Source organism: Xiphophorus couchianus, chromosome 15, assembly GCF_001444195.1.
Source record: "Xiphophorus couchianus chromosome 15, X_couchianus-1.0, whole genome shotgun sequence".
NCBI classification, from domain to species: Eukaryota; Metazoa; Chordata; class Actinopteri; order Cyprinodontiformes; family Poeciliidae; genus Xiphophorus; species Xiphophorus couchianus.
Genome location: NC_040242.1, coordinates 11,915,124 through 11,935,183, shown reverse-complemented (window position 1 = coordinate 11,935,183; position 20,060 = coordinate 11,915,124). Strand labels below are relative to the sequence as shown.

Genomic DNA, 20,060 nt, shown 5'->3' with positions numbered 1-20,060 from the left:
CGCAGTCGGATCAAAAAAAAAAAAAAAAAAAAAAAACCAATACGGACATACTAATGCCACAATACAAATTTTCATTTTATAAAGACGATTATAAAATCGTCTTTATAAAACGACGAATGAAAGGTCATTTGAAACTGAACCGAGCGTTCAAGTTTCTCCAGCTTGATGTAGTGTATGGTATACTCCAGAAGGAGGCGGTGTTGGACAAGATTCCCGCTGCTATTTTTAAGGATTTTGATGTAAAAAGAAGCAAGAATGAGTGTTAAGGCAGCTTTAAGATGCACAAATATAAATAAGGGTTTGACAGTGGTTTATTAATGAGTATAAAAAGACTGGGTCTCTCTGTGTTGCTCAGGCTGAACTGCAGCATCTATTCACAGGGGCGATCCCACTACTGAGCAGTACGGGGGATTTGACCTGCTCCGTTCCCGACCTGGGCCGGTTCACCCCTCCTTAGAAGACCTGGTGCTCCAAGGCTCCCCCAGGAACACCATATCTATACTGAACTTAGTGTGGACCCCCGCTCAACATAGCCCACTGCAGCTCAGAGCTCCTGAGCTCAAGCAATCCTCCAGCCTCAGCCTCCAGGTAGCTTGGATTACAGGTGAGAGCCACCTCACCCGGCGACAAGCAGCTGCTCTGACAAGAAATTGATCAGGAGAGACGAGATACTAGCAGGAGAGGATAGAGAGGGACACTGAGTGGCACAGTAGTTTAAAAGTTTTTGGTTTATGTGTTGTTCAAAAACATTTTCAAGCTTTCCTGAGGTCTTCTTTGTGAATATTCAAAAACCAGGGTGACTCAACCTCTTTTCCACAAAATTTGGCAGGGTAAGGTTGGCGTGGCAGGATGGATGAAATTATGGATTTCTCTTTAGACAGACTGGTGTCTTCAAATTTTCAGTCTTTTGTTCTTAACCATTTCAAGTGGACTTATTAATGACCTGTGAATCATTTAATATGAAAAGGCAGCAGCTAAATCTTCACAGATCAAATTTATTTCCATAACAGAAAACCTACAAGAATATTGGTACATTTTTAGGTACTGGTAGTTGTGTTTTTAGCTGAAACCATGTCGATACTTAAGTTTAATTTACCGAAGGATAATTATTTGCTTGGTGTCTGCTGCTAAAGCTAAAAACGTTACATTTTATTTCTGAACATTTGGAGGTCCTCTTAAAGTCGTCTTGAAATGACAGATAACAGAGAAGAGGCTGCAAAATTGTAGAAAACAGATTCTTTAAAAACAAGTCCATCTATCCATTCATCTATCCCAGGGGTGTCAAACTCCAGGCCTCTAGGGCCGCTAGCCTGCAATTTTTAGATGTGACTCTGCTGCACCACATCTGAATGGATTAATTAGGTCATTAGCAAGGCTCTGGAGAACTGATCTACACAAGGAGGAGGTAATAAAGCCATCTCCTTCCAGTGTTTTGTACCTGTGGCACATCTAAAAACTGCAGAACAGCTGCCCTTGAGGACTGGAGTTTGACACCTGTGATCTATCCTGTCAGACCTTATCCTTTCAGTTTTTAGGAAAATATGCAGAGTCACTTTGGACGGTTAAATATTCACAATACAAGTAGCACTTTAAAAAAAAAAAACTGACTCATTTAACTTTATCACATGCAGTAATATCTTCCACCACTTGGTGTCTCTCTCTATCCTCTCCTGCTATCATCTGGTCTCTCCTGGTCAATTTCTTGTCAGAGCAGCTGCTTGTCGCCGGGTGAGGTGGCTCTCACCTGTAATCCAAGCTACCTGGAGGCTGAGGCTGGAGGATTGCTTGAGCTCAGGAGCTCTGAGCTGCAGTGGGCTATGTTGAGCGGGGGTCCACACTAAGTTCAGTATAGATATGGTGTTCCTGGGGGAGCCTTGGAGCACCAGGTCTTCTAAGGAGAGGTGAACCGGCCCAGGTCGGGAACGGAGCAGGTCAAATCCCCCGTACTGCTCAGTAGTGGGATCGCCCCTGTGAATAGATGCTGCAGTTCAGCCTGAGTGACACAGTGAGACCCAGTCTTTTTATACTCAATAATACACTAGTGTCACCCGAACATTTACATTTTTGCATCACACAGCTGCTTTAACATTCATTCTAGCTTCTTGTTTCATCAAAATCTTTCCAACTTCAGCTGATATTCTTGTCCGACACCGCCTCCTTCTGGGGTACACCAGAAACTACATCAACCCTGTGCAATTTAACACCTTCAGATTTTCTGGTATGTTCAACAGATAAAGTCAACTCAGTAAACAACGAGCAAGCAGAGATGTGTCCATTCAACTGTCACACTTCAGCAAAAGGAAGTTCAAATTTCAGGGGTTGCAGGTTTGTGATACTTAACAAAAGAGTTTAGTGTCTGCTGTCCTCCACCAGGAGGCGGTGTTAGACAAGAATCCCCACTGCATTTTGAAGGATTTCGATGAAACAAGAAGCAAGAATGAGTGTTAAAGCAGCTTTAAGATGCACAAATGTGAATAAGGTTTTGACAGTAGTTTATTAATGAGTGCAAAAAGACTGGGTCTCACTATGTTGCTCAGGCTGAACTGCAATATCTATCCCACCACTGAGCAGTACAGGGGATTTGACCTGCTCCATTCCCGACCTGGGCCGGTTCACCCCTCCTTAGAAGACCTGGTGGTCCAAGGTCCAGGTCGCCAGTCATAGGGCAACACAGAGACAGAGAGGACAAACAGCCATGCACACACACCTAGGGAGAATTTGGAGAGACTCAGGACCTTCTTGCTGCAAGGTAACAGCTCTACCAACTGCGCCACTGTGCAGCCGTCAAGCAACATATGTTGATGTAAATAAAAAATGTCTAACTTTTCTTGACTTCTTGTTCTTTTAGCTTTAATTTTGTGGGGGGTTTTCAGTACAATCCAATATTCTAGACAAAACAAATGAAAATACCTTTCAGACACGTCTGCAAAAAAATCCATAGATCTTTGAAAAATCCATAGATTCATAAATAAAGTGTTGTCTGTATATCTGACCACAATGTGGCTCGCCAACTGTAAATGTACTTTTCTGAGTTTTGCATAAGAAACAACTGAGTTGCAGCATGTTTTGCAATCTCTGACACAGTGTGGAGGGGTGGATTTGAAAGGTTACAGTGATGAGGGTCAGAGAGGAGGATGTGAAGGGTCCTGGCACCATGCTACGGTCTACCAGAGAGACTGCATTGTTCTCTGACCTAAATTTTATGACATGGAACTGCAAGGAAAACGGTCAGACTGAATGGGACGCTGTGCAGCAGAGTCTTCACCCTCGATGGGCAGACTGTGACTTCATCCAACTGTCAGAAAGTTTTAGTACTGAAGTATTTCTCAGAAAGGATAAAAACAAAAAAACACTAAGTGTCACCTCATTTCCCCCTAAGTGTTACAGTAATATGTTTCCAGAACCCTTCAAAATAAGTTAATTGACACAAATACTTGTCCTGCTCTGACTTTAATAAAGTTCATTAGGGTTTATTGCAATTTTTATTTTTTTTCTTTCCCAAATCATATAACATCAACTAATCGTTAAAACACATGATGCAACTTTGTGGTCATTCACACAGCAAATAAAACAAAACATGCATTTGAAATTTAGAATAATTCAGCTTTAACGATTAAAACAATAACCAGAATGTTGGCTCATTTACAATATTCAGGTTAGAAATAACAGAAGTGGCATCAGAATACAGGGGCACTAGATCAGTGAATCACCAGGATAACAAGACATTATCCAAGGGAAACACATACAGTGTGAATGAAAAACTCTGGAACCAACAGGATCAGTTTTCCAGTTTCCCACAGAAACCATTGAGGAACATGGCCCTGTTACATTAAAAAAAACCAATTTTAAATGATTTTTATTATTATTATTTAGATTTTTTTAATTAGGCTTTATGATAGGAGGTTGGATTATATGTATATTTAAAACAAAATGAGCAATTTGTTGAATTTATTAGTGAGACTGGTGCTTGCAATTAGGGTAATTAATGGTCAAACAGAGTCTGAAACTTCCTTTAAAAATTACAATTTAGCTATTGAATTTATATCTTTAGTAAAACAGAAAGCTCCTGCCTGTTCCTATTTTTCCTAAGCTGTCTTGGTCTTCCTGCCTGTCAATTAAATACTGGAAAAATTTCAAACAGAAAAAGGACTTTCAGTCAAAGTGTTTTTAGACCCATCAGCATCTCAAAAACATCCACATTCCACCAGCACATTTCTGGGCCTCACATCCTTATTCCATTTACTGCCTCGAAGCTCGTCTCAGTGTGAAGAGGCGGTAGGTGGGTGGAGCAGATAAATCTCATTCTGTTTTTCATCAAGCTGACTTCATTCTTCACAGCCCTTTTGATGAGACAGGAGATCAAACCGGGGTGCAGAGTGGGGTAGAGATTTACAGCTGAGAGAAGTGTGCAGGCTATTACAGCTCAGCACCCTGCTAATGAACAATCACACTGAGTGGAATCTGTGGATCTCATCAATCCAGGGTCACTTTATGAAAGATGACTACACTCCAACCCTGTCATATTAAAGGACGGCAAGATTCCTCTTCATTGTCTGGTCAGAATTTATTTTAGATCATTTTGAGTTTTGTGCCACGCTACTCAGAGTCTTGATTCATTTTTAGTTTCTAAATTTCTCCCAGTGAACTCTGAATCAAGATCTATTTAAGAGAGGAAAAGAGAGTCTTGTTCCCTGTCAGCAAAATGTGAAGAAACATTTAGAAGATGGCACTCCAGTTACCATCTCAGAGACCAAAACTGAGTCATTCGGCCAACGTTCAACAATCCTGCATGTGGAGGAAAAGCAGCACTACACGCCACCCCGAACACAATACTGATGAAAATGGTGCTGGGAGCATTATGAACAGGGGTGGAGCTGACTGAAGGGAAGAAAACCAGTCAGAGGCTCAAAAACACTTGACTCTGGGACAGAGGTTCACATAACAGAAAAACGATAACCACTCACACACAGCCTAAGCTACATTGGAAAGATTAGATCAAACACAATATGCTAAAATCCCCTCATCAAATCTCTGGCCTAAATCCAACTGTCTATAGCAAGACTTGAAAATTAATTTCCTGATACTCTGCATCTAAATCTGAATGTGCTTGAGCCGTTTTTGCAACAAAACATGGGAAAATACAATTATTTTGAAGTGCAAAGCTGATAGAGACACAGTCCAAAAGCTCTGCTGTAATTCCTGCAGAATGTGTTTCTAAAGAAAATTGATTCAGTGGGATGATTAAATGCATGGAACACTTTTTAAAAGATCATTTGTTAAAACAGACTGTATTTTCTGCATTACATCAGATTTTGTCCACTACTTTGTGTTAAAATCCCAACGAAACAGAATATGGTGTGGTAAAAACATTCAAGACAACCTGCTTTTGGGAATGCAGCTCCCCATCCTACTCCACTCATTGACCCTCAAGGTATTGACATGCAGGCAGCAGCTGTTTCCTGGTGATGCTTGTGATTATTGTGTGTTGTCATCAGGTTTGTGGTGTCCCGTGGGAGAGTAAAGATGAGGACTGTAATTAGCGTCGTGGCGAGGCCAGTGGCTCACCAAGCGTTCCTTTGGCTCCGCTGGAACCCTCTGGGGACACCGAGGCGCGTGGCAAACCTGTAGGGTCCTACCTGTGGCTGAGAGGGGTGATTAGTTTCGTTTAAAGCTCAAGAAACTGTGTAATTAGTAAACCAGTTAATGATAAATGTGTAGCACTCTAACTGAGGCATTTCACAGTGAAAGAGATGGTTTCATCTGCGTTATTAGGACTGAATAGTATTCAAAAAGGATATTTTCATTGGATTAAATATAATGGGTTGTTCTGTTTAAAATATTAAAGGTGAGGGATTAGGCACTATGTTCAGGTAGGAAAAAATAAATAAAATAGAAAAGGCAATTAGTGGCTTTTGGAGATATCAAACAACAGCAGTTAAATAATACTGAATAATAATGCTTGAATAACCAAACAACAGTTATTTTACTGTTTTTTTATATATATATATATATTACAGCCAGCCTCTCATATGTACCTTCTATGTATTTACATTCACAGTGACTTTAGCTTGTTTTTTTATGTTTTTATTTATGTATGTATGAATAAACACTTGAAAAGGAACCTCTGTAATTTCTATATGTATGACGATTGTTAATTTTTTGCAGCCAATTTTTTCTTAAAAAGAGTTTGAACATTGTTTTACAGCTGTGATTCCATAATTGTTCCACAGTTTGAAGGAAGATTTACATTTTCTATGTAATTTGTTATGTTTATATAAAAATCCTAATAAGTTAATGTTATTCCTTGGGGATGATGATGGTTCTTCAACTTCAATTTCACTTTTTTTTCCATTGTAAAGCATATAAACCGAAGAATATAGGAGGAAGAAGAAAAATAAGAACAGATATGTTCATCTCTTGAAATTCATTCTGAGCGTATTTTCCCTTGCATTTGCCGGTGTTGTTTGTCAACTATCTCAGCTGTTCATTATCCAGTCATCAGGCTCACCTGTGTAGCAATCCATCAATCACTTCTCCAGCATAAATACATCTCTATTCAGTCAAGTATTTGTCAGATCCTCTGTCATGGTCAGCCTGCACCCAAGTTGTTTATTTATCTCCATTAAGCAGGAAAGTGAAGTAAATGAAGGCAATGTTATTAATTTCATTCTTATTAGCAGTAGCAGTAGTAGCACTAGTAGTGGTAGTAAAACTCAAAGATAAATCTCATTATTACTATTATTTTAACACTTTCACTCTGTTACCAACATATTCTTCTTGTTTTGTGTGTGTGTTTGATGTGTGTGTGTGTGTTTTAGAGTCAGCGTGCGGTGGTGTGTGCAGGCGTACGACGGCCTCCTGTGCTCCATCTGCGCCGACTGCTGATGAGCAAAGCCATGAAATAGATCCAGCTGGAGATGTGCAGAGGAGCCCAGAGTCTCGTGGGAAATCATCCGTACCTCCCCACGACCCCAGAGAGCTATCAATAAGTGGGTAATTGAATTTTAAGCACAAACAGTGCCGTCAAAAGAGGCGTTGTCGTGCTTCTGTAAGCGTGTGGATGTGTGTGTGATGGGGGATGTTTAGCTGTGTGAACATGGTGATGCTGTCATCTCTCTCTGAGGGGCTTTGCACAGGAAAGGATAAATGTTTAATCCATTAAATGACAATTGTGGCCCGTAAAGGCGCAGAGTGGCTGGTGGAAAGAGGTGAGACGACTGAACTGCCCCTAGTCTGGGTGAATCTTCTCATCCCGCTGATTAAACTTCAAACACACACAGGCTAAAACTGTCGCGTGATGGGGGATCATCTACCATTACAGATGTGTGGGGTTGTTTGTTGTGTTGTGCAAAAAGCATCAAAATAGGTGAAGCTTTTTTGCTGCAGCAGCAACAGCAGTATCCTCTACAGTTATTACTTTTTTTTCTTTTTTTTTTAATCAAATGTCCCCAGTTGGTAAATATTCCATTGCAATCTGTGCAGCATTTTCTGATGTATCCTTAGTAAACCATGACTTCCTTAGTATTCAGGATCAAAATATGATGTGACACAGAATCTTGTTTCCCTTAGCAACTCTTCTACATGGGAAAGACAATAGAACATATGTTTAAAGTAATGCAAATGTGTTTAGATTAAAAAACGTCAGAAAATAGCTAAAAAAAAATTTTTTACTGATCTTAATTTGCCCATATGAAGTCAGAGCAATAATTGAAAAGTTTAAAACAACTGGAAGATGAACAAACAAGGCTGGAAAAGGAGCAAAGTCTTTCGCATCACACAGTTAGGATGGGAATAGAGGCTAAAAAAAAAGTCAATAACAGATGACTTCCTCAGTTTATCATTTTTGCATGCCCTTTATCTAAAGGAATAATAAGTTTAATTTTAGTATTTTTGGATGGGGAATTACTGGAAGATTTTTATTGCCTTTCACATTCAGCTTATTGGATCAGTTAGTCACTTTTCTCCTAAAACTGGACAATGAAATTGTTTAGGGGATTTTTTTAAGTTACTTTTGGTAATAATGATTCTAAACAGGACGTAATGAAGAAAATAGGAACTATAACTGGCAAAAACATTCTTGTTGTTTAATGTTTTATTTAATTTAAATCCTCATAAGAGGCATTTTAGACATTTTAAGAATCATCTAAACCTTTAGAAGATTTAAAAATGGAGCAGAACAACACGTTGTATTAAATAATTTTGCGCATAAAAGACATCAAGATGTTTGACATCTCTAGTCAAAGAAGGAAATTAGTTCAAAATCTGGCAGCTGCAGCAAGGTTACTGTGACACAGAGTTCAATAAACAGAGTTTGTCAGTGTGATCGTTAGGTTGAACTCATGATCCAAAACGAGTTTGCTAGCTGAGGTTTTCTCATGCTGCTCGCACAATGGCCTGTACGTGGGAGCTGCCTGGTGGCATTGCTTAATTAGGCGAAGAGTTGATTCATTTGCACTAATTGACAGCTAATTAAAGGAGTGAGGGTACATCGGATTGACGTCCCTGTGAGCGGCACTTTGACCGCAGGGGATGTTGCGGAGAGGGAATTATGAAATGTTGAATCTTCTGAGCACCACCTGCTGTCAGAAGTGGCCCTGAACATATGGGCCGCTCTGTGTGTGTTTGAGTGTGTGATTAGTTAAACGGGCTCATCTTGCAGTGCTGAAATGCAGCCTGTTGAGCCCAGCTGCCTGTACTACAAGCGTTTCATTTACACCCAGAAATAAGAAAGTATCTGCACAAATCTAAAAGATGTGGCTGAAAATCTTTTGGAACCAGAGCTTAATAGCAAGGAGAAATCAACACTAATGTTGCGGTTAGATATGAGCCTAATTAGGTGTCCCCTCTGACCCCTGGTGGACATGAAACATCTGTCAATTTAACGCTTTTTAATCTTTTTAGCAAAATGCTTACAAAAAAAATTATTTTTGGATCAGAGGTCACATCCACTTTCTAATATACGATGGCAAATCCATGAAAAAGCTACATGTTTGGTGGCATATCCAACAGAAGCTGCAAGTTAAGTTTAAGAAACTGTCATATTTTGTTGTAAAAGCAGGAGTCAGCAACCTTACCAGACATTAGAGACATTTTTGCCTTCAGTCCAGCTAAACAATACCAAAGCAACATACATTTTTTAAACAAAATAGCTTGTATTGATAAAGCCTGATATAGAACATGTGTTTATATTCTTAAATAACGGCAAATAATATATTTAAGATTTTAGATTAAATACATTTTTTTAAATTGGACATTCAATTCTCATGGAAAATGTTTTAAAAATATATATTGTCACACTATGTCAATAAAAAAGAATATTACTTACACTATTCATGTATATTTTTTGCAAATATAATACATGGTATTATAACAGAAGACTAATAGCAAAATCTAGCATTTTCTTTTACATCAGGAATGGTACGAAGTTCAATCCCATAAAAAAATCTGTGGAGTATATTTAAAATCTGGATTTTTGGAAGGAAACAAGCCAATTTAAACAAACTCCACTACTCCTGATTGAAAATCAAATCTGTTTGGAGGAAAGACAAAATGTTTGTCTGTTTACTACCACAATAAATGGGTAGGTTTACAGTTCTGTCGTATTTTTTCTCATGATCAGATGATGGATTCAACAGACCTCTGTTAGACGTTCCACGCTTACGATAACTTTCTCCCTGACATATCCATTGGGTCTCTGGGTCTTTTTGAGGACAATCGTCTGACGCTTTCACATAACAGCTGTATGGATACAGTGATTAAATTACACACAGATATATAAATATCATATCCAAAGGCGGTTGGTTGTACTGGGGTAGAAAAGTAAGAGTTAGAATCCAAACTCATGCCACACACATTTTTTTTTTTTGTAAAATATTTGCCATTATCTTTCCATTTCTAATTTCTGAACTACTTTGTCAGTGTTTCACATTAAATTATGCTATGCTACAATACATTGGTGTTTATTGCTATGTCATGAAGAAATGTGAAAAGGTTCAGTAAGTATGATGTTGTCACAAGGCACCATTACAAATATATCTGGAATACGGCGTTTTTCTCTTTGTGCAGCCAAATGTCTCTGGGGGGAATATGACAAAAAATTTGACACAAGTTATTGTAGAATATGACTCTTTATAATGCTGCTTATTTTAGAAGTGCCTGCAGGATGTTAACAGACACTGACTGGAATCTAACGTCCAAATGCTAAATGGCCTCAATGAGCTTTCAGAGGCACCTTGACCCCTGTCCCCTCATCTGGGACCACGCTCTCTACAGGAGACCAGGAATAGGCTGTCTTCATGTCTGCTAGTGCTGTCCATGTGAAACAAGAAAGGACAATTAGGGGCTTATTAGGGTCTTGGCGAGATGTACCTCACGGGGCGTCTGTTCGCCGACTTGGCCCCAACTCCGAGCCACTGCCATAGTTCAAAAACAGTCAGGGGCATTGTCTCACCTAATTACGTTGAAACCAGGGGCCCCTTCTCCTGTTGTTACGGCCATGCCTGTCCACTTCCCCTGTCCTGCCAAAGTGCTAGTCCCTGTCCACTGCGGAAGGGTGCTAATTAGACAAGAAACAGGCTGAGTAAACAGGCTCCTGTTAGGAGCTGCCCTGGTGAGGAATATTAGTTTTGGCAAGAAAGTTTTGCCATTACAGGGCATGTCTCCCACATTTTCAGTATTTTTATTATTTTTTTCTGATTATTGAAACAACACATGTGCAAAAGCAACAGGGGAGAGAATCCCAGACAAGCTCCGGAGCAGAAATAGAGACCACAGAATGGCATTAGCATGAAGTTATTGCCCTAATTAATGCTTTGAGCCCACAAAGCGAACCAGTGAATGACCGATGGCGCATTGTTCAGACTGTGAGAGCTTTTTGTTTCCTCGCCCTAATAGGTTGTTTTGATCAACGGCTGTTTGGTGACCCGGCTCCTCTTTCTAAAGGCCAAGCTCAGGAAAAATGGCAATTAGCTAGATTAGAAGGGCCATTTCTGGAGTCGTTACAAAGATAAAGATGGTTCAGAAACTGCCAGTACAAGACAAACTTAGACCAAACCTTTGGACCAAAGGCAGAAAAAGTTCTAAATCTCTCACTAATAAAAATACAAGAATGTGAAAGCAAGAGGGAACACCTTTCCTCCAAAGTGATCATTATCGTTGATCGTATAAATCACTTTTTGGAAGAGTTTAATGCATATGCTTCACATTTGAATTGAAATCTATTGTTCAGATTCAGGTATCCCCTCTGTTTTTCTGTCATATGAAACCACCATCATGTTTAAATATGGATATTTCATATTCCTCTGGTCTTCTTGTAATGATCCACTGCATTATCTTTTTTGCTGCGAACATACTTTTTGGAACAGTTCATCAGTCTATTACACACTCTCCCACAAGGTTATGTGTAACACAACCTTGTTGTTTTCTTCAAAAAATGTTGCTGTTTTCTTCTGAGGCCAGTTCCTCCCTTTTAAATTAGGAACCACAAAACTTTAACTGCACTTCAAATGATGGTGTTATTACCAAGAGAACATTCTTAATGGCCGGATTAGGGTTCACTGCTAAGAGAAAGCAAAAATACAAATGGAAAACCAAAAGTGTGGTAGAGGAAAAAACTGCAAGCAGATTCTGCCAAATGTCCAGAAGTCATACATGTATTTGCTGTGGCTTAAACGTTAGACGTCAAATCAAAACGTGAAGTAGGTAAAGTCAAGAAAGAGTGCAGACTACTTGATGAGATGGTGACTGTCAATTGTCAATTTTAGTTAATTAATGCAGATCTCCTGCCACAGCGATATTATACTAATATTTTCTGCATATACCAGAAACCTGTTAAATGAAAAGGTTTTGAAATGGATCTAAAGTTAATTCCTCAACCTTATATAACAGACACATAAACTGTGCCCAAAACTAAGCACAGTACTGTATTATTCATCTGTCTGTCTGTTCGATCATCTGTCCATCCATGTATTGTACTTCACTTATATAGGGTCCAGGAGGAAACCCCTTTCCTCCCTCTTTTCAGCCACATCCTCCATGTTATCCCAAGGCGTCCGCAAGCTACACAGGACAAATAGTCCCTTCAGTGAGTTCTGGGTATTCCCTGGAGTCTCCTCCCAGTGAGATGTGCCCAGAAAACCTCCATGGGGAGGAGACCAGGCGGCATCCTGACCTGATGCTCAAACCACCTCAACTGACTCCTGTTGATGCCAAGAAGCAGCAGCTCCACTTTGAGCCTCCCTGGATGGCTTAGGGCTTCACCCTAACCCATCCACCAAGGGCAGCTTGTATCTTTTCTTATTAACATGAATACAAAACATAGATAAAGTATTTGCATTTATCTGCAATACAGCCAATTTTAAACCTAATTAAGAAATTAATGAACACACTTCATACCCTTCGTTAAAACTTAAACAAGTATGGTGCCAGGGAGTTTTCCTACGTTTACATAATAAAAAATGAAATATTTGCTCTTGTTCAGATAAATGACATATAGAACTTCCTAAAGAGTGCAAACACACTTATACCAACCTTTATACATATTTTTGTGAAACATGTATGTAGGCCTTCATACATGTTGTTACATGTGAGGATATGTGGGGATCCTCACATACTTATAAGGATTGTCTGCAGTAATCAAGTCTGACCATGATGACAATATTGTCATTTTACACAGCTCTCATGGAACAAAACACGGTATGTTCAACCTATTCATTATATCACCCAGTTCTAAATCAAGTTTTCTTGAAAAGTCAGTTTTCTTGTGTAGCAAATGGTCAGCAGCAATGCTAAGCAGGCATATTTTCCTATACCTCTGACCGGCCCTATGCACCACATGGAACTCTGAAACCTAAGGAGCTGGGAGTCATTTTACTGTTTCTTGTCCTTCATTTATGTATGTATTTATTTATTTATTATATCAGAGGCTTTTTTTCTCTTTCTTCTGTTTTTAAAATAAAACTTTTCACCAAAAAAAAGTCACTTTTTGACCTCATAAAAGCTCATTCGATTATATTTATGGTCTCACCGGAAAAGGGGCGCGCATGAAATACATTTGCCAATCGATTTTCTCGGGTTGAAGCCAAATCTCCTGATCGTGTCCGAATCTGTTGTGGCGTCTTTCCTCTCGTGGCAGGCCGACGGGTACCCGCGGCACTCCCGTGGGAGCCTCCCATTTATTTATTTATTCATTTATTTATTCATCGCCACACATGTCCCAGTGTTGGTCCCAGCGATGCCGCTTCCTTCCAGCGCGTCTCCTCATCTCCATAAAACTCTCCTGTGCGCAATTGTCTGTCCAGATGTCCGAAAGCGTGCCGCAAATTATCTCCAAACGACTGAAATTCCCCGCATTAATTGAATGATAGCTCATTAGACAAGATTAGGCTTGAAGAAAAAAGGGTGAAGGAACGAGAGTATTTCCACTTTAATCAAGTTATTTCTTCTATAACTGACTGATGATTTAATTTGACGTCCTCGTTTGCTCTCACTTTCCAAATTGGATTAAATCACTCAATCTGCAACCTTTTAGCGTGTATCAGTTTTATTTTTATTTAACGTATGTGAAGGTAGCACCAGTGCGCCCAGAGGGAGTGGAGGGGGTGGAGGATAAATCTGTTGTCGTTTGCTTTCGTTGTTGATCTCATATTTAATTACCGCCGCGGTGTGTCCTAAATACACCGAACTGGGACAACTTTATTATGCGACCCGTCGAATGATAATAATAAACTAATCAACAGATGCGCAGACTGTGGCCACAAAGACAAAACGTTTAGTGCGCAAACCTAATTAGAATATGCAAATCACAGCGGGACGTTGGGAAGAAAGCTGGACCCTGCGTTCAGCTTAGATTTGCTTCAGTAAGCTGAAATGTTTAGTCTGGCGGGATTTTGTTGTTTTTCTTTACGTTCGCGAGTGAAAATGTTATTCTAGACTTCTATTTGCAGAATGTCTTGTGTTTAATGCTAATTTTCTCTTTCAGTCATGAATAATTTCATGTAAGCATTGGCGTCGTTTCCGTTTGACGCTTTGCATTTTTTCTAATGGGTCTATTTAGCATCTAAGACCAATAATGTCAACAACAACAACAACAATAATGATGACGTTGCATAATGTTCCTTTTATTTTTATGTAATGAAGAAAAAATATGTAAAGAAGTTTAGAGGGGCACAGTTTAGATTTTGAAAATACAATATCGTTAAAAATTAAATAATTAATTAAAATTATAGCTACATATAACATAGGGCACGGTCCAATAAGTTCTAATAAATATAGCATCAATAATATTTTTCTTTATGTATCCTATCAACAATTTCACGATTAAAAAATAAATGCATATCTACTTATTCTCTATTAATTGCCAGTGATTTCTCCCATAAGACTTCACGGATCTGACAGAAACTTCAGCAAATTCCCCCCTCTTGTGATTGGCTGCCGCCTGTTGCCCGTTGAATAAAAGGCGCAGCGCGGACGAGCACAGAGACAAAAAAAAGAAAAAGAAAAAAAAAAGCATCACATTGTTGCGATCAGGAGTATATTTTGCTGGAGACAGAAGGCCAACAGCATGACTGGGAAGGACGGAGCTGTGCTTTCAGACACAGAGAATAAACAGAAAACAGCTTCGCTGAACGTCCTAAACCAGGGGGACTCCAAGCATCAGCCTCCGGTCTGGAAGATGGCCCCCACTGTGCAGCGGCGCACCGGCTTTGGCATCCAGGAGCTGCTCGGCCTCAACAAGGAGCCTCCGGCGACCACACCACGGCGGCCCCTGGAGACTCTGCCGCACAGAGCGCACGTCCTGGCCGCCAGATCGGCCCTCGGACACGCAGGGCTCGGAGTCGGCATGGGTTTCCTGGGCCCGGAGAGTATACACACGTTTTACAGTCAACCTGCTTTTCTGGAGGTGCTGTCAGAGGCGCAAAATGTGCACCTGCAGCCACTGCACAGGGCGCCGCAGATGGACCCCCAAGTGGAGGCTCAACACTCCGGTGCCAGCTCCGGTGAGTGTCTCGGTCCAGATAAAAGTATTCCTTATATTTCTGACTCATAATTTTAAAGACACAAGAGAAGCGCAGAAATTAAGCATTTAATAATATTATTTTTTTTTTAATCTTATTAAAAGTAGAAAACGTTTTTCATAGATTTTATTTGAAATGGAAATTATAAAATTCCCCGAAAATGGGGGACTATCTTTTCTTTTCTGTAATTATTCGATTTTATCACTTTAATTTTTGAACGAACCTGCGCGCAAATGTAGAGATGCACAACGTTATGCCGTTTTAAGTAAATCAGACAATATTTGTAATTGGTTGTTTTTTTTTTGTGGAAACGACAGATATGCTAATATATTACCTGTAATGGTTTTATGACGTTTGATCACAGATTCAGATGACTTGAGTTCGTCCGGTGATCCGAAATTCTCCACCTCATCGATGTGTCAAAGCAAGAAGAGAAAGAAAAGAAGACACAGGTAAATTTTATTTATTTAATATATTTACTTAATATATTTAAAATGTTTTATATATTTTATCTTCAATCTATTCTACGATAGACTCTGATAATGTTTGAAGTTTAGTTAAATATTATTATTGTTATTATTATTATTATTATTATTATTATTATTATTATTATTATTATTATGTGAATGAACAAAGTTTAATTGTAGCTGGTTTCATTTTTATATTTTGTTGACTTTAATTTAATACATGTGAGGAGAAACTTCTGGATACAGCAGCACTGGGGTCTTTTAAAAAAAAAGAAAATGCATTTAAAAAATATATATAGTATTTTAAAATTTTCACCTTTTTATGCATTGTTCCTTTTAAATCTATTTAAAGAGGTGTCAAGTAAAATAACTAATATTTAAAACTGAAGCTAGTAAAAAATAATGTATATCTAAGAATTTTGAGTAAAGTAATAGAAGCAGCCTATTGAAGTACAATGCAAAATGAACTAAAATAATCTGTTTTGGTCTGCAGAACCATTTTCACATCCTACCAGCTGGAGGAATTGGAGAAAGCGTTTAATGAAGCTCACTATCCAGATGTTTACGCCAGAGAAATGCTGTCCATGAAAACTGAGCTGCCAGAGGACAGAATACAGGTGAGCAGATTTTTTTTACCGCAAGAAATTCATCTATTTACAAAATGTTAAAATAAATAAATAAATAAATAAATAAATTGTAAAAATCCACGTCTCTGGTGTGTGGATGTAGTGATAATGGGGGCTATCAAAACGAAACCATCAGGTTGAGATTTTTTCAGCTGCCAGCTTCCCCTCACACTTTAATTAGTTGTTAGAGGAAAGAATGATCCCGTCTTTTCTGAGCATGAACACGCCGCAGCCCTATAATGAAAGCGTAACTATAAAGAAATTAATTAGAGCAGGTCAGCGGCTGAGCAGAGGGCTGCACCCGGCTGCTCAAAGTGTTTTAATTTCCCATGAAATTTGACGTGCCTGTCTCCGATCGACCAGGTCTGGAAATTAACTTATTTTCCAATCAGGCTCCCCGCTCCTTCCTCACCTCTCACTGGAAGTAGAAACGCACAAGCTGTCAGGAGTGCTCACTCACAAGAAAAGGGTCGATTGCTCATCTGGGGCCTTTCAATTTCAGATGAATATTATACCTGCCCATCTTTCCACAAACCAACACACACACTCTTTCTCTCTCACACACATACACATTAAAGTATCAATCTTTTTTCCCTCTCATCCATATTCACTAGACTATTACAAGGTGGTGGAAATCAATTTAACCACTTGAAGAGTCAGAAGCTTACTCGCTCTGAAAGGACTCATCTATGAGACCATTTTCATTCAGTTTTTGTGCTAAGAGGCTTCTTTAGATGCAAGAAAATCTTTTTTTAAAGGATTTTCCGCAACCACATAGGACAACCTGCATTCTGCCTTCTGCTTCTCTTTTCAATTGATTTATTTATTTGTTATTTTTGTTCGTCTCAAAACTCTTATTTACCTGACATTGTTATGTCGTTTATTACATCAACAAATTGTTTTCTTTTATTTGCTTTTAAAGGCCCATACCATTTTTTTTCAAAACACATCACAAGACATCGAAAGGAATTAAGTTAAAATTAAATGTTTGGGTATTTTGCTTAAGAAATTAGAGCTTTTTACACATGCTTTTAAAATGAACCAAACATGCATCTAGATGCAGTGCATCATGATAGCTGAATGTTGTGTTCTTACACAAAATGTCCAACTCAGCAGTGATGTTGTTTAGATTTTTCACATGAAACAAGGTTGAAAACACCTAATCGACCCCTCCGCATTACATGTCCAATTACAATACAAACCACAGCATAATTTGTCAGATTTTAACACTGAAATATTTCAAGTGTCCATGTTATTGCTTAATAGGAGCAGAACAGGTTGATTGTGTGAAGCTAATATGGTACAAAGTACAACCTTAAATATTTCTCCAACTATGGAAGCAGTGACTTTTGATCTCCACTTATATCAGGAAATATAACTTTGCTATTTGGTGCTCTTTCATTTTCTAAATCAAAAAGTTCTGCTTTATGTCGTTATCCTTCGGATTCAGCAGCCTTCACAGCACCCTGGTTCAACTTTTACAGATAAACAGGCCAGAAATAACTGTTATCGCATCAAAGCTGTCTAATGTACAGTACCATGAGATTGTTACTGAATATTTACAGATGCACAAAAAGATTACATTTCCAAGGTTTTTTGTGAACAATCTGTAATATTATTTCAAAAGTGTGTGTCATTTGCAAGAGTGTTTTGCTATTTGTGTTTTTAACAGACACTGACAGTCTGTTGACCTTCCATCATGGTAGCTGTTGATCGCTAGAGCAACATTCTCAGCAAGATTGCTGGACACAAGCTCTACAGTAATTTTCTGGCTATCTAGTTTCCACATAAACAATCAAATAAAGATTTCCTTTACTTTTAAAGCTTTGGCTGAGAGCAGCTTTGAAACACAATTTTTCTGCTTGCTAGGAAAGTTGAGCTTTTTTTCTTGTTTTTTAAAACAACAAGTCAACTTGTTAAAGCAACTTGTTAGTCTTGTCAGACTAACAAGATTTTGGTCTGCATATCTGCAAGCAGAATACATCTGGTATGATTATGAAAGCATTTCATAAGTCTACCATACCAAAAGTACCACATGGTGGTGGCAGTGTGATGATCTGTGGCTGGTTTGCTGCTTCAACTCCACCAGTTAACAAAAACATAATTTGAAAACAGTTTTTATGTTTACTTTGGTTATAACCTGTTTGACATTAAATTGGTTTCATAATCTGAAACATTTGAGAGTAGCAAATGAACAAGAGCAGCAAAAATCTTTTAAGGTGAAAAATACATTTTTATCTCTGGTACACTTTCAGACTAATCCACTTTTTTTAACATCATGTTTATTGTTCCTGTCTCTGCAGGTGTGGTTTCAGAACCGCAGAGCTAAGTGGAGGAAGAGGGAGAAGTGTTGGGGGCGCAGCAGTGTGATGGCAGAGTACGGCTTGTACGGCGCAATGGTCCGCCACTCCATCCCCCTGCCTGAGTCCATCCTCAAGTCAGCAAAGGACGGCATCTCAGACTCTTACGCTCCATGGTTATTGGGTATGTGACCATACACTCAAATATAGGAAATAAAACGGTTTTAAAGTTGTTGTTTTTTAGGGTTTTTTGGCTTTTTTGTGCCATTCACGTCCAGTTTGTCTCCTCAACCACTTATTGTCTTGTAATAATAGTTGCAAAAGACTGTCAAATTTAAAGATACCTATAAATATAGTCATTTAAGAGCAACAGATGTTATTAATGATATAAATGCCAACACATTTCTATCAATAATGTAAAATAATATTACATGTTTATGCATGATCAAAAAAGTCAAAACCTTTGGCTGCGAGTTTGTAATTAAGAGCTGAAATTGAACTGTATTCTGACATGCACTCAGGGGCTCACCCTGAAGTCGATACAGCAATAATCCCTCCTCATCAAGACAGATTAGTCCTCATGTCAATTGATTAGATTAAATCAATTAGGAAAAACTAATTGAATAAGAACTTCTGCCCTAATTTCTTTACTTTTTGGGGGGGGGGTTAACTTTCACAGACTCTTTTTTTCATCCCCAAAGCTGTTCCCATATTAAATTCAAAAACTATTTTTATTGTTTTACTCTTCAGGTATGCACAAGAAGTCAGTTGATCCTTCACACCCCTCCCAAGGAAAAACCATAAGCGGCAAGCCGCCAACACCGCCGCCTGGGCAGGAGAAAACGGGAGACAAAATGATGGAAGAAGAGAAGGAGAGACAGAGTAAAGACACCAGTTTGTCCATTTCTAAGGAGGAACTGAGGGAGTGCAGTATTGCTGTGCTGCGAGCAAAGGCACTGGAGCACAGTGCAAAGATGCTGGAGACTGTTTCAGACAGAGCAAACGGCCACCTGGTGCACAGAGGGGAAGCGGAACATGAGGAGATGGCACAGCAGGAGAAGAGCAACTGAAAAAAAAAAAAAAGACTGTAGCACACAGATTGATGATGAAATACCAACAGAGATGAGCCTGCTATGTTGTTTGATTGGTGGAACTGAGTCCTGGACCTCCCATCAACTCCTGGCCTCCGAACTCCTGTTTGGCACTGATATAGGGGCCACTGCAAATATGGGTACCAAATCCTGGGAACATTACAAAATTAAAGCATTGTTTTCAGACGATCAAAGCGTGGTGTACATATTTAAAGTGTCCGACGGTTCCATGACATGTACTTATTTGTCCCTTTATAAATGTGACTGTAGTTTAAATAAAAGTTACTTATATTTAAAATCAATTTTTTTTGTTCTGACTGAGATTCCTATCCTCCGTAAGGGTGACTGTCCTGAAAATCAATATAATGTAGATTTCTTTCACTTCAAAATATATGGTAAAGCTACTGTTTTTTTTAATCAACCTCATTACAGAATCTCAATTGGGAGATCTGTCTTGTTGTGAACTGCAAAAAAAATATGTCAAAAGAGCAAACATTCCCAGCCAGCAGAATTTTTATTTACAGTTATTAGTGAGGTGAAGGGAAAATGAATAGTCTCTTCC

At 38.9% G+C, this 20,060-nt stretch overlaps 1 protein-coding gene across 1 annotated transcript; it reads left to right on the top strand.

The window, feature by feature from the left end:
- Positions 1-14,486: 14,486 nt before the first annotated feature.
- Positions 14,487-19,789, top strand: LOC114158661 (visual system homeobox 2-like). The gene is made up of 5 exons (XM_028040379.1): positions 14,487-14,996; positions 15,379-15,466; positions 15,975-16,098; positions 18,411-18,591; positions 19,158-19,789. The coding sequence occupies exons 1-5, from the start codon at positions 14,561-14,563 to the stop codon at positions 19,475-19,477; spliced, it is 1,149 nt and encodes a 382-aa protein (XP_027896180.1). The 5' UTR covers positions 14,487-14,560; the 3' UTR covers positions 19,478-19,789.
- The last annotated feature ends 271 nt before the right edge of the window (positions 19,790-20,060 follow it).

Excerpts from the sequence above, each read along its gene's own strand:
- LOC114158661 (XM_028040379.1), top strand. The coding sequence starts at position 14,561 with ATGACTGGGAAGGACGGAGCTGTGCTTTCAGACACAGAGAATAAACAG. Across the intron at positions 14,997-15,378 it reads ACACTCCGGTGCCAGCTCCG|ATTCAGATGACTTGAGTTCG; the intron begins GTGAGTGTCTCG and ends GTTTGATCACAG. Across the intron at positions 16,099-18,410 it reads TGCCAGAGGACAGAATACAG|GTGTGGTTTCAGAACCGCAG; the intron begins GTGAGCAGATTT and ends CTGTCTCTGCAG.